Source organism: Pieris brassicae, chromosome 7, assembly GCF_905147105.1.
Source record: "Pieris brassicae chromosome 7, ilPieBrab1.1, whole genome shotgun sequence".
Taxonomy (NCBI): domain Eukaryota; kingdom Metazoa; phylum Arthropoda; class Insecta; order Lepidoptera; family Pieridae; genus Pieris; species Pieris brassicae.
The window spans coordinates 17,184,438-17,198,106 of record NC_059671.1 but is presented as its reverse complement, the minus strand read 5'-3'; the positions used below and the strand labels follow the sequence as shown (position 1 = coordinate 17,198,106).

Genomic DNA, 13,669 nt, shown 5'->3' with positions numbered 1-13,669 from the left:
TAACGTACGAATGAAGATTTATGTTCCGCGTTGTCGATATAAAGTAACGCTTCCTTTATGAACCTCAAAACGTCCTAATTACAGCGCGGTAGGAACAAAATGAGCGTCGCGACGCCCAAACGCTTTTGTGACAGAGAATTAATTGCTCGTAGCGACATGTGCGGCCCGCTACCGAGGCGTTAAGCGAAAGAAAGCTAGAACACCAGACACCATTTAACCAGGGGAAAACAAAGACAGGAACTTACCGTCGAATAGTTTAATATGGAATTTAATAATATTATTGTTGAATTAAAACCTCAAATGATGGCTTTTTGATAGTGATTTATTTAAATAAAATAAATAAGTAGTGCCACAACCTTTTTAGGTCTGGGCCTTAGATTTCTGTATCTGTTTCATGATAATTACGCAAGTAAGTGATCAGCCTCCTGTGCCTGACACACGCCGACTTTTTGGGTCTAAGGCAAGCCGGTTTCCTGACGATGTTTTCCTTCCGGTTGAGCGAATTTTAAAGTGATTTATTTAGAGATAAAATATACTATAAATAAATAGTTTAGAAAGACAAATGTGTTGTGACATTCACGGTTTTAATGTGTATAGAAAATCTGATAAGATTAGGAGAGTTAATGAGATTCCATAAAGCGTAAAACTTCTAGTCGTTGACAATTTAAGAAATAATATTAGGTCTATGTAATATATGACTCTAAAGCTTGATGTGAAACCTTAACACATTGGCAAATGCAGGAATGACATATATTTTGGGTGACAACTGACTCGTCGCAGACAATCTTCTAGTGTTCGTCAGTCAACGGGCACGCCCGCGTGTGGCCGTACGATAAACAAAAATGTGCCACGTCGCCTTGTCTACTGGACATACCTTTCACCGAGTTGCAATTAGTGAGACAGAAATACGTGTCGATACTCAGACTAAGCAATTACAAACATTCGTTCTGTGATCTATTTTAGAAATCAAATCACGATTGATCTAATCTAATAATAGTTAATTACTCTTATGTCACTGGATGCTTGTGGACGAGTGAAAAAGAAAGGTCTTCAAGAGAATTGTTACAATGCTTAATCATTTGTTTGATATGGAGTCCGTAAAAGCAACGTCAACGGATCAAGAGGTTGATTGATTTAAAAGTTGAATTGCTGGTCTTTTATGGAAATTTTTGTGTCTACCCTCTATAAATATATATATTTTTAAACAAACGCAACGTTGCTATGCTTTTATGTGCTACGTAGAGCTAAGTCTTTATTATACTTACAAGTTGATTTTGGTACGCTGTCACAGCAGTAAATACGCATTCCGGGAAGATAAATGTCTTGAATTCCTCTTGCTCAAGATCTGTTATGGGAGCGTTCACCGCACCCTCCCGTCGGAGAACAAGGTGAATACGTGGCTGATATTTGTGCATGGAGTTCAGTACCAACTGAAACAATATGTAATATTTTAGGAGTGAAACAAAATACTGTCTTTATTGATATTTAGTATGCTACGTTATGGTCTACATGCCTCACTTTAGGAATTTTTGTTTTGTTTTGTTTACTTATCTAAACCAACATAGCAACTAAGAAATTGGTAACAGTTAGATTACCAATTTCAACTAAAAATGGCTATATATAAAATAAATAAGTTATTACAATTAAAAAGAATATAATACTTAAAAATAAAACTTTATCATTACCTGTCCGTTTTTATCCATTTCGTTATTGGTGAGCTTGACCTTCTCAAAAGAGACGACCTGTTTGCGCAGCTGATCACCCGAGAAGGGAGAGTCAGGGTGCGGGTATAGACGCGCGGGCGCGGGAGGATCCGCTTTGCCCGCCACCAGCCATGACGAGCGGTGGTAGGCGTAGCGGTAGCGTTTGCTATCCACGGGCACCACGTCTAGTAGAACGCCATAACGCGCCTCTGCGCGGCATCCCGCGAACGAGACACGAACCGTAGGGAACATGCGCCTGTGACAAAACAAAGCATTATTTAGCTATGGAACAGCTGTCGCAATTCATTGCAACTCGGGTTGAAAGTTAAAGTAAGATTCTGTCTTTGGTATTGTAGTCTGTGGTGTGTTGTATTGTAGTAGTGGATATTCAAAAATGGAACTTTAATTATATTATAAAATAGGTATGTTGCCCTAATACACATCTTTATCTATTCGAAACTACGCATTGCACAGAACAAGTACGCCATCAAGTAATGAAAGCGATACAGAATAAAAATCCGTTCCATTTTTAAAAACATTTCAAAATGCCCCGCCATAAACGTTGTTTATTTAACAAAATTCTTCATGCATAAATTCTCATTCTTTTGTTTAATTAAACCGTGTATTTTCACGTTAACGCAATTATTCAACAATTACTCGGCCGAGTTGTTGAGTTCAATCGTCGTCGCCTTTTAGGTTATCGCCAATTATCGCAAGTAATTATAATTTGTACCTAAAGCTTCTAAGCATATAATAAGTTAAACATATGTACAAAATTTACTATAATATATATTATAGATGTAGCAGCTACTGTAGATATAACTGACTCTATGGTTATACGTTTTGTGTGCTAGCTGGACATTTCATTTTTATAAAGATACAAAAATAGAGTCAGTTTTGATACGGGCTGGATTATATTTAATCTAGGACTGTCAACTGAATTCAAGGTTCAGCTGCAGAGATTCGGTCGGTGCCTGGGTCACGGAGGGATTGTGGCTTCTTAATCGCAAGCTATGACAGCCTGTATTGGGTCTGTGGTATACCTTCTAGTGCAAAGTACCGTGTTTAGATATGTATGTTAAATAAATAATCCAGAAGAATTTATTGATATTAATCAATATTTTCAGGTTTAGTCACAGCAAAGAAGACCTATCTCTGTACAAAAGAGATGGAGGAGTGTGTCTGTCCCAGTTACGTGGCCAATAATGACAATGTACGTAGCTATTATTCCAAATTCAAAAATCTTTTTGACACTTCAAATTTACTCAAATAAGAACAAGAAGCTTAGCTATTTTCTAGTAAGCATAATTTGTAATAAATGTATTTATATTACACACATTGCGTCCCCTTTCCCCTTCTTAACATTCTTTAACGTCCCATTGGAGGAAGATAGATGGGTACACATTTTTATCTGTGTTTTTGTCTACTTAGGAAAATTGTCTGTGGTTGGTCGAAATCTCATTCTATGCGGTTTCCTGTTATATTTCTTATAGTTTCTTTATTTTGTGTAGATTACATATAAATGATACTCGTTATTATTTTGTTGTGGATAGAAACGGATAAGATTATGTTATTTATTGTACTATAATTATTACATTTACTTTTTTATTTAGTATGTATTTAAGTTATTGAAAGGCTTAAATAAGTAAAAAGCTAATACATAGATTATAATACTCCTGTATTATAATCTATGTATTAAGAATTATTATCTATATATTAAGAACTAGTGTATCTTATCATGTCTTCCACCGAAAGTTTGCGTTGCCGTGCTTTATTTTCTAGTGTAAGAGTTTGTTCCTTTAAGAGCAATAACTTTTTTAGAGGCTTTTACCTTTAATACGCTTTTTACAAATTTATCTCCTTCTCTAAGAATACCATCCCAAAAAGGTTTCCAGCCTGATTCTATAAAACTGATAGAGCAGTGTTTGCCTAGTGGCTTGCGACTTTCATCCATGCAGTCATAGGTTGGATCCCCGGCTGAAGGAAAACAACATGAGAAAACCGGCTTCACTTAGACCCAAAAAGTCGACGACTTGTATCAAGCACAGGAGGCTGATTGCCTACTTCCCTATGAGAATGACAAATAATCATGAACATATATCTGAGGCCCAGACCAGACAATTTGTAACGCCACTGATTTTTTTTATAAAACTATTAGCCATCTTCGCCATTCGCAGAGTCGTTTACCCATTTTATTAAATAAGCATGTTATGTTTCAATAATTTGTTAACAAGAACCAGAGAGTTCTAAAATGATAATAAACTCATTGTTGTAATAGAAAGTGGTGTCAGTAGCGAGTGAAACACTATCTCCTAATCGACATAAAATGGTAGCCATTGAGGCGGGAACGGAAACAAATCGTAAGACGAGACGTTTTAGATACAAATGATTGTCAGGCGCTGTTTCTACTAACAGAATAAAAATTTCATGACCACCCAGATTTGTTTGATACTCAAATCAACGTTTTTTATCTATGGATAAAATAGACTTTCTAGACTAGTGCTAGTATCATCTGTAATTATTTCAATTGAAGTGTAAAGATTAATCTATAAAATATAAATTATGATTGTCCTTTTTCAATTTAAATGTTGTGCTCACTTTTCATTGATGTGGATGTATTGTGTTCTGTAAGTATCTGTATGTGTTTCGTTAAGGCGCTTTTTATTAAAATAATATATAAACATTTGAAAAAATGTACTGTATTAACACGCGTTTATACAAAATGTTCTGATATAATATGCACGTGGTCCCGTGTTGACTTTATATTATATTTATAAATCTAACTTAAGAATTACATAATGCGTTTAATTTTTTTTAAATATAAATAATAATTTACTTGCATGAAAATGGTACAAAAATATAATGGTGGTACAATTTTCGCATATTCATAATGGCGTGCAAATTTGAGTTTCATAATTATATAGTAATTATCAATAAGTTCTTATATTATAAAATTATTCTAATTGCATCATTCTGGAATAAATACAATTTCTAAGCAAGTAACTGACCACATCAGTATGTATGTCAAAAATATATTAGAATCTATTGAATTATATAGAATCTCTCGATAAACGTTTAAGAAATCCATTCCTGTAGCGAACAAGATTCAGGGAGAACGAAAATAAGAATAACATTAATAAGATTTATGTGCGTTTAGTTGCGCTTGCACTGATCTGTGAGTCCACTTTGAATTCTTTATTAATGTAGGGTATGTAGAAAGCCGCTTTGCTTGAAATTATAGAGGTTTTGTGTTCGATTGCCAGCGAAACACTTGTTTTGGGAAATTAGGCATTAAAAAAAGTGTAACATAATGGCTATGTTTTACAATGTTATATAAAAAAAATACCTTCTCAACATGTTTATATGTTTTAAAGTTGCCCGGAAGAAATAGCTAAAGGAATTGTATGTAATATATTTTTAATTTGTTTTAAAACTTGTAAATTGTATTTTGTGGAATCAAGTGTAAGAGCAGTGATGGCTTCAGCATGCGACTCTCATCCCTGAGGTCGTAGGTTCATCCCCGGCTGTGTAACAATGGAAATGATATATGTCTGTATTTAACATTCGCTCGTATGGTTATGGAAAACATCGTGACTAAATTGCCTTGCATTAGACCCAAAAAGTCGTATGCGTGTGTCAAGAACAGGGGGTTGATCACCTACTTGCGTATTATAAATCTGAGGCCCTAACCTAAAAAGATTATAGTGCTATTACATTTTTTAAATAGATTGACTATTAGATATATAACTTGAGATTACTAGTATTTCTTTATATTAACTGTCAACTGTCATTGTCAATATATAATTTGTAATCTATAGGCAATACGTACAACCAATTATTCACTGTAAAAATAATGACACCAAAGCGCAAACCAAGATCTTGAGATAGTATACGAATGGATAATTAGTATTTCATTACAAATTAAAACAATTATAATGTCATTTGAAACAAATATTGCATACTTGATCGTTAAGCGGGCTGCATGGGTGCGCATGCACATGTCGTCTTAATTAGCGGCACGGAGCGAGGTGCGAACTCGTCAATCATTGTTCCCGCGTGACGGCTTTGATGAATCTCCTCTACGCACTATTGCATACTATTAGACCATGAATCCTTGTCATAATTCATTTATAAGAGTCGCGGGTTTAATTAGATTTGCGCTTCTTGCCTTAAGTGTATCAATATGGGTCACCTAAATTTTGGATACTAATTATTCGACGTGTTTAATCAGAACTTGGTTTAATATCTAAATGGGGGATTTCTCGACGCAATTATCGGCACGTTCTAAACTACATAAATAGATGTTATTTTATAGTACACTGGGATGATCATCTGAGGTTAAGTGATACCGTCGCTCATGGACACTCTCAATGCCAGAGTAGAATTGGTACGGTTTCTTGCATAGAAAGTGGTACCTTCAGATATATTATTTATAAAAAATAGCACAATCAGCCATATAAAAATAGGCATGCAAGTGTCATATAAATTATCATGATGTCATAATAAGAACGATTAAGTTATTTATCATTGTTGTCAAAACTTATGGTCTAAATACTCTTTCTATGAAGGCACTTTGACTTTAAACATGGCAGTGTTTTATAACTTGTATGAAGTTGATTAAATAGTTTGACTGCCATGGCATAATTATTTAAATAGATGTGGTTGTACATGCTTGCACCTACGGTGTTGTGGAATTTTTCTACAACAATGATAGAGATTTATAAGCCGCGTTTAAAACACACGTTGGACTGACGAGCTCAAAGAAGCTGGTGGAGATGATTGGTAGAAAAATGCTCGAGTTAGTCAGAGATACAGCTAGATCGAGTTGGAGGAGTGTACTATATAAGGTCTTTAAAAATACTATACATAATCATTCCTGTATAAAATTTTGGGTGTGTATCTTTTGATATACGAATGTTTCAAGGAATAAATGAGGCTTAAATATTAATTAAATAATTATGAAACAGATACACAAATCCCAGGCCCATACATAAAAAGGTTGTAGCGCCAATGGTTTATTTTTTATTTAATTATACGCAATGTAATTTACAATCTATTTACAAATTATCTCATAACTCGTGGTAACAGATACCGGATGTAAATATGAGTGCAGTTCATGAAATAGGTTCCGCCATTTGTGCAAGGTTATCACGTTGTGATTAGGGTCCTGCCGACCAATCAGCGACCGTCTAATTATACAGGAACGCGCTTTATTAATAGCAATTATACCGCCATATTGCCAACGCGATTTAATTAACTCGCTTCACTGATTAGAGACATGTGGCGGATTTAACTAAGCGCCACTTGCGTAATCTTATCAAAATTATATATATAATAGGTGGATATGGACGGGTCATATGTTACGGAGCCCCCATAAATAATGGAGCAAAATATTGACGGAATGGTACTCTGGAGACGGAAAACAAAGAAAGGGCGACAACGCAAAAGATGGGATGACGTACTCAAATTAACAGTCCCGGAGAAGAGTCGCATAGGATAGAGAACATTGGAAAGGGTTAGAGGAGGCCTTTGCCAAGAGGCACACCGGACGACGAAGATATAAATAAATCAATAAATCAATGGCGCTACAACCTTTTTAGGTCTTGGCCTCAGACTTCTGTATCTGTTTCATGATCATTTGTTAATCGGATAGGTAAGTAGGTGATCAGCCTTCTGTGCTGGCAAGTCAAGCCGGTTTCCTTACGATGTGTTCCTTCACCGTTCGACCTAATGTTAAATGCGTACGTAGAAAGAAAATACATTGGTGCACAGCCGGGGATCGAACCCACGACCTCAGGGATGAGAGTTGCACCCTGAAGCCATTCCGAATAAAAATGCTATTACTATTATTATATATAATATGCTATACTCGTATAACCCAACTGAATTAATAAATTATACTAGTGGACCTGACAGACGTCCTTTAATACGACTTAAATATTAAAATAAAGATTAAAACGATTCAATTATCAGAAAATAATCAAAGATTTTTCAGACAGAAAAGTCTTCTTAGTCGTCTTATATTTATAGTCAGAGAATAAAGTACATAAAAAATGTGTGAGCACACACAAATGCAAGCGTCAAAACTGTCCATTAACATGTGTTAATGTATATTGTATTTCTGAATATCAATTCGTTTAATAAAACACACATTAATCAAAGCAAAATAAATACAGGACCATTTTATTCTTCTTTCTCATAACTATTATACATCACCTGAATTTAAATAACACGTTGAATAATCAAACTTCCTTAACTAATCACATTTGTGTACTTTCAAATTTACGAACTGTATATTATATCTTTGCATCGAAATAATTTTAATAAATTTTATCAAAGAATACACAAATTAAATGGTCGTATATCGACTGTACATTAATGATAAGCCCGCTATTACAACGTATTAGTGCTATAGTCCGTACTAAGTGATTTCTGCTGCATAATTCAAGCGACAACAATCCGCACTGGTCAATGAATATTTCATATCCAATAATGGTACTACTTACAGTTAATTTTATGGTCACTGCCGCCCTGTGCCCCACCGCATACGGTTATTAAACGTATATAGTGGTCTATCTAGCTAATGTCATTGCCGAGTCATTGGAAAACATTTTTTTATATCTACTTTTAGTGAATACTAAGAACGATGTAAATTGAAAGCAAACACACTTTTTAGAAACAAACATCGAGCACACCATACCATACACAATTCTTAAAAAAAATTCACTAACGATTCAAAACTGTACACACTTACATTGTACGTGTGTGACAATTCACTAACACAACAACTTCTCAACCTATCCTATGCTAGAACTTAAAGTGTTCTTCTTGTGCAACAGTAGTTGTATAAAATTGTAAGTGTTATATAATCTGTATGTCTATTGGAATATGCCCACGACACAGAGAATGAGTATGGCAGCCAGGCACTTGTTTTAAAAACTAAACATCCTTTTTATTATGTATAATAAAGCTATGCTTTCTTTTCCAGGACCATAGAGTCATAATGTAAAATTATTTAAATTTCGAATTACAATTCTAGGAATAGAATTATTTGAATAAAGAACGTCTTCGATTTTGCGACGTCATCTGACAAATACTACAATGAATTCTGTTTTTCGTCCTCATTCGTTGCTGTCTTCAATGTAACATTGAAGCGATAATAATTATGATAAAAACTATTGCTCAGTCCTGTTAATACAATACCATACATATATGCTAATTTAATTGAACTATGCACAGCTAATGCATTGAATGATTGTTTAGGTGAAATTATAAATTTTTATGCGACAAATTACCATTCATATGAACATTGGGCGACAATAGATTTTTATGGTTGGTATATTCGATGGTATTAGGGATATGCTATTCACGTAATGCGATAATAATGACTTAGCCAATGATGTTATCAATACGCATGTATTGTATATACAATCATTTGTGGGAGATATAGATAGTTATCGTAATTTTCGTTATGGCAACTTTGATCCATACGCAAATTTCTTTTATTTAAAACATTTATTAAAGTTTTTGTAATTCAATTATTTCTATTGAGTTATATTTTCCTACGAATTATAACAATATACCAGAGTAAGATGGTGGTCGTAAACAGGTGCCATTGCGTAGAAAAAGATATAATTTTGCCGATATGGTGTGTGGATTTGTGATGGATGCGTCGAGGCATTCGATACGGGGCATCCTTGTCTGTTTAACTCGACGTGGTTACGACTCGTCGCCTACTCGATTGACGCAGTAATTTTACACTTTTCACTAATAAAGATGTTTAAAATTCTATTTAATTACTACCGGTGTTATTTAAAGTTAAATATTTATTATTATCGTTTAATAGAAATAGGTTTATTGTAAGATTTTGAACAGAATTGCTGGTGGGTTGATTGTATTAAGATTTAAAAAATGATAAAGCATATTTAATATACATTATGTCTTAAACAACAAGGGTTACAACCCCCTCGGATTTCTGTATCATTGATTTTATATTTCTGCATTACAATTAATAATAATAACTAATTGTTTATTTGTAAACAGATAATCAGATTGATTAATTATAAGAAATACAATCAGCCATATAAATAGGCATGCAAATGTCATAGAACATTCAAGATATTTATACTTATTGTCAAAACGTATGGTCTAAATTCTCTCCTACGCCATAAAGGCACTGTGCCTATAAGAATGTAATCACCTTTCCTTTAAAAGCATTACACGATAATTACATAATAAGCAAAAGGAGTTAACATCTAAGACATTCCGCACGATGTCTTAGCCGCGATCTGAACGCCCAACCTTTGTGTTGACGTTCACTTACCACTTGACCAACATCGCTCTAGTGTCATAACAAGTATGAAAATAACATCTAGTATTCATTTTGACTAATTTGTCTGAGTAATGTCTTTGGTTCTGATGGGCCTGGGCGGTCCGGGCTGTACGCGATGACAAATTACCATGAGTAATAAGATTATTGGAAAATGGACTGCCAATCATTCTAAGCATGACGTAAAATTAGAGTTGATTTATTGGAATTTAATTCGCACATCCATGCTTCAGCGATGACCTTGAACATATCCAGAGATTTGGATATTTTGACTTTAATAATTTACACTAGGAATAAACAAACTGAACACATCTGTTACTTTAATTTGAATCTGTTATTCGATGTGTAATCTGTGGCGAGCTTTGCTATAGATAAAATAGATCTTTCTATTGGTACTAATAAAAAGTACATTAAATAGTGAATATTGCATAGGATAGGATTTTATAATTTTAAGCGACGGTCCCGTTCCACCGTTAATGGAATTTTACCAAATTCTTTGGGAGTGGAACTTCCAAAAATCTCATAACAATGAATCAAACATAGGATAAAACATTCCGTAATTCTCCAGCTTTTAAACATATTTATTCCCATCAATACGATCCGTTAAACTATTTGTGAAATTTGAAGCTCTATATTTGACGTTTCAAAATTCATGGTTTTTTTGGATGTGTGAAAGATTGATGAGAGTTAGTCGCTTAATGAGCTGATTGGGCGTGGCGAGGCTTGGCGCATAGTGAAATATTGTTCTTCCTGGGAGGTCTTGGCTTCAAATCCTTGCATTTTGTCAATCCTATGATTAATGTAAATGTTACATGGAGTACTAAGAATGATCAACAACTCATAAACTTTTAAAGAGCTTATTGTTGGTATTCTTCTTCTTTGTAGTCTTCATTACTGAAAGTGTGCCTGTATTAATTTTGTCAGAACAACGGGCTATCGACCCCGACTTCTCCTACCATTAACAGCTTGTCGAGACTATACCTGGCAACATATTGCCATTGCAAAAGCAAATAAGCAATATTTTATAAAAAAACTTTTGTTAGCTATGGTGAAACTAGAATACAGAACATATATATAGATAGAACTATTCTTGGATGATCTTTAGTTGGTTGAGAATTCTCTTCCAACACCACATTACGAATAGTCCTGGACATATAGAATAAAGTAAAACAAAACACAACTCACAATTCAACTAAAAGATCAAATCGGGCTCATCATTTGTTTCTTCTAATAGGCAAGTTGATGATCAGCCTTGTGTGATATACGCCGTTGAACTTTTGGCTCTAATGCCCTACTAGCAAATATTAAGAAAGAAAGTCCATTGGTGCGTAGACGAAGGCTCCTATCTCAGGGATGAGAGTCACACGCAGAAGCCAATACTGCTTTATAATTAAACTTGTAACTATAATAACTAAGAGGGCAATTACAAGCAGACTACCCCATGCATGTAAGATATTATGTAAAATTTCCATAATTGTATAATATTTTTAATGCAATTACAATTATAACTCATAAAACAAACGCCATGTTGACACAACTAGAAAATTATAAGGTAACATAACTACGGCCGCAGATGTATACGTATTAATTTGTGGTGAAATAATTAGTGATTTTAAACAAATATTAAACATGCGTACTTTAATTACACAGTAAATTTATAATGGTTGCTTGTAATTACGGACTAACGGATATTAACCTATTTACGACTCAAATTATATGTCTATATTAAAGTCTGTTAAGTTACTTACTGTATGAAGAATGTGATAAAATATATGAAACTTCACTCATGTCAATTTATATAAACTCATGATAAATTATAACAACAGTAGTTTAGTATTTGTGTTTATCCACATCAAATCTACGCCATGCAAGCGGGGTTGAACAAAGACCTTTATATAAGTTTCGAATAAGCTTTACCTTTTTAGTTAATTAACCTAATTAGGTAATAGTGTGTCTAGTCCTATGTACAAGGCGAGAGATCATGGGCGGCCGTCAGAACACATAGGACTCCTTGTCTTTAAAGAAAAATTATCAACGGAACAGAGAAATCTGAAGCCAGGACGTGAGCTTCTACTTAATGTTAACTCGGAAGAAGAATCTTTGATGAATTAACGATAACAAGAACATTCAATTATGCCTCTCTCTTCACTTTGGTGGTAACTAAAACTAATTTATCAGTCGTGTTCTAGTTAAATGTTGTGTAAATGTATAATCATGGTAATAAGGTACAAAGCTTTAATATAAGGCTGACTTTAGAATCTTTTTGTATTCTGGAATTACAATTCAAAGGGCGTAGACGGTTGGAATTTGCGACGCACTGCGCGAGATTCCGCGTGGAATTGCTTTTATTGTCGACACTGTACTAATGGTGTCACATTGCATGCCACATTCAGCTCTCGTTTTAGTCTGAAACTTGAATTTTGTCTACGTTTCAACAGTCTGATATTTTCTTATATATGTAAATATTTATATATTAGCACTGTTGGCCAAGGCTAAGCTATGCCTGCATATTAGGCCATGCCTTAAAGTCCTGTCGGACTTTGATATGACGGATACAGAAATCTTAGACCAAGGGCAAGAGTTGTAACGCCATTGTTTTTTTTTAATTACCTATGATCCAACATTAATTAGACAGTATAAAAAATCAGTGACGCTAGACGCTGACGACCCTTTTTAGATCAGGACCTCAGATTTCTGAATTGGTTTATTGATCATTTGTCGGTCTAATAGGTCAAGTAGTTGATCGGCCTCCTGTGTCTGACACAAGCCGTCGACTTTTTGGGTCTAAGGCAGGTTTCCGCAGCGAATGTTAAATGCGCACATAGAAGGAAAGCCTATTCGTGCACAGTTGGGAATCGAACCTACGATCTCAGGGATGAGTCACACGCTGAAGCCACTAGACCAGCACCGCTTCAGACAGTATACAAAGTTTAATAATGTTTTAGTACGTTGATAAAATGTACTGAACTTACGTACCATTTAACAGTTTGTGAATGTGTGTAATTAAAATAACGGGTATTTCTGCTTATATTATTACCCTGACTTAGATTTACCAGAGAACTTTTTGTTGATATAATATATTATAAGTTATAATAATAATTTGGATATCTATTAAAAACTCGAAATTGAATGTTCGAGTATTAACGAATGAGTTTACAAAGTTTGAGAGTTTTCTTTTTTATTTCGATTTATGAACTTATTTTAATTCTCAATGAATATTTAAAACATTCAGTATTGTCTAAATTCTGAACCATTTCATTATAGCCAGTTAATTGCTATAGTACATAAAGGAACTTTAGGTTACACGGGTGAAAAACGTAACCAAGAACGTGTCGAAATAATTTCCCCCGAATCCGCGTTAATGCCCGCAAAACCCGCAATTTAGTCACGTAATCGTTCGCTATGGTACACCTGTGAGGAGTTCCTTAAGTCGACACGGAAATCGGAAACTTTGTTGACAATATTGCTTAAAGTATTACAAGTCTTTTGCCAGTTTACTAAATATAATATATATATATATATTTACCAAAATATTAGTCTTGCACTCTGATACACTTAGATCTCTATAGCACAGGTCGCCCATAAGCCGCAAATATTGCAGACAGCTATTCGATTAAGTTGACTGTCATGTTTATTA

General features: G+C 34.3%; 1 protein-coding gene across 3 annotated transcripts in view; it reads right to left on the bottom strand.

Moving 5' to 3' along the window:
* The window catches only part of LOC123712345 (T-box transcription factor TBX20-like), a 36,844-nt gene that overhangs the window by 8,582 nt on the left and 14,593 nt on the right, over positions 1–13,669 (bottom strand). For all 3 annotated transcript variants that reach the window (XM_045665371.1, XM_045665370.1, XM_045665372.1), the window contains 2 exons: positions 1,686–1,959; positions 1,266–1,430 (listed from right to left, as the gene is read on the bottom strand). In XM_045665371.1, coding sequence (XP_045521327.1) covers positions 1,266–1,430; positions 1,686–1,959 — 439 coding nt within the window. The remainder of the gene's footprint in view (positions 1–1,265; positions 1,431–1,685; positions 1,960–13,669) is intronic.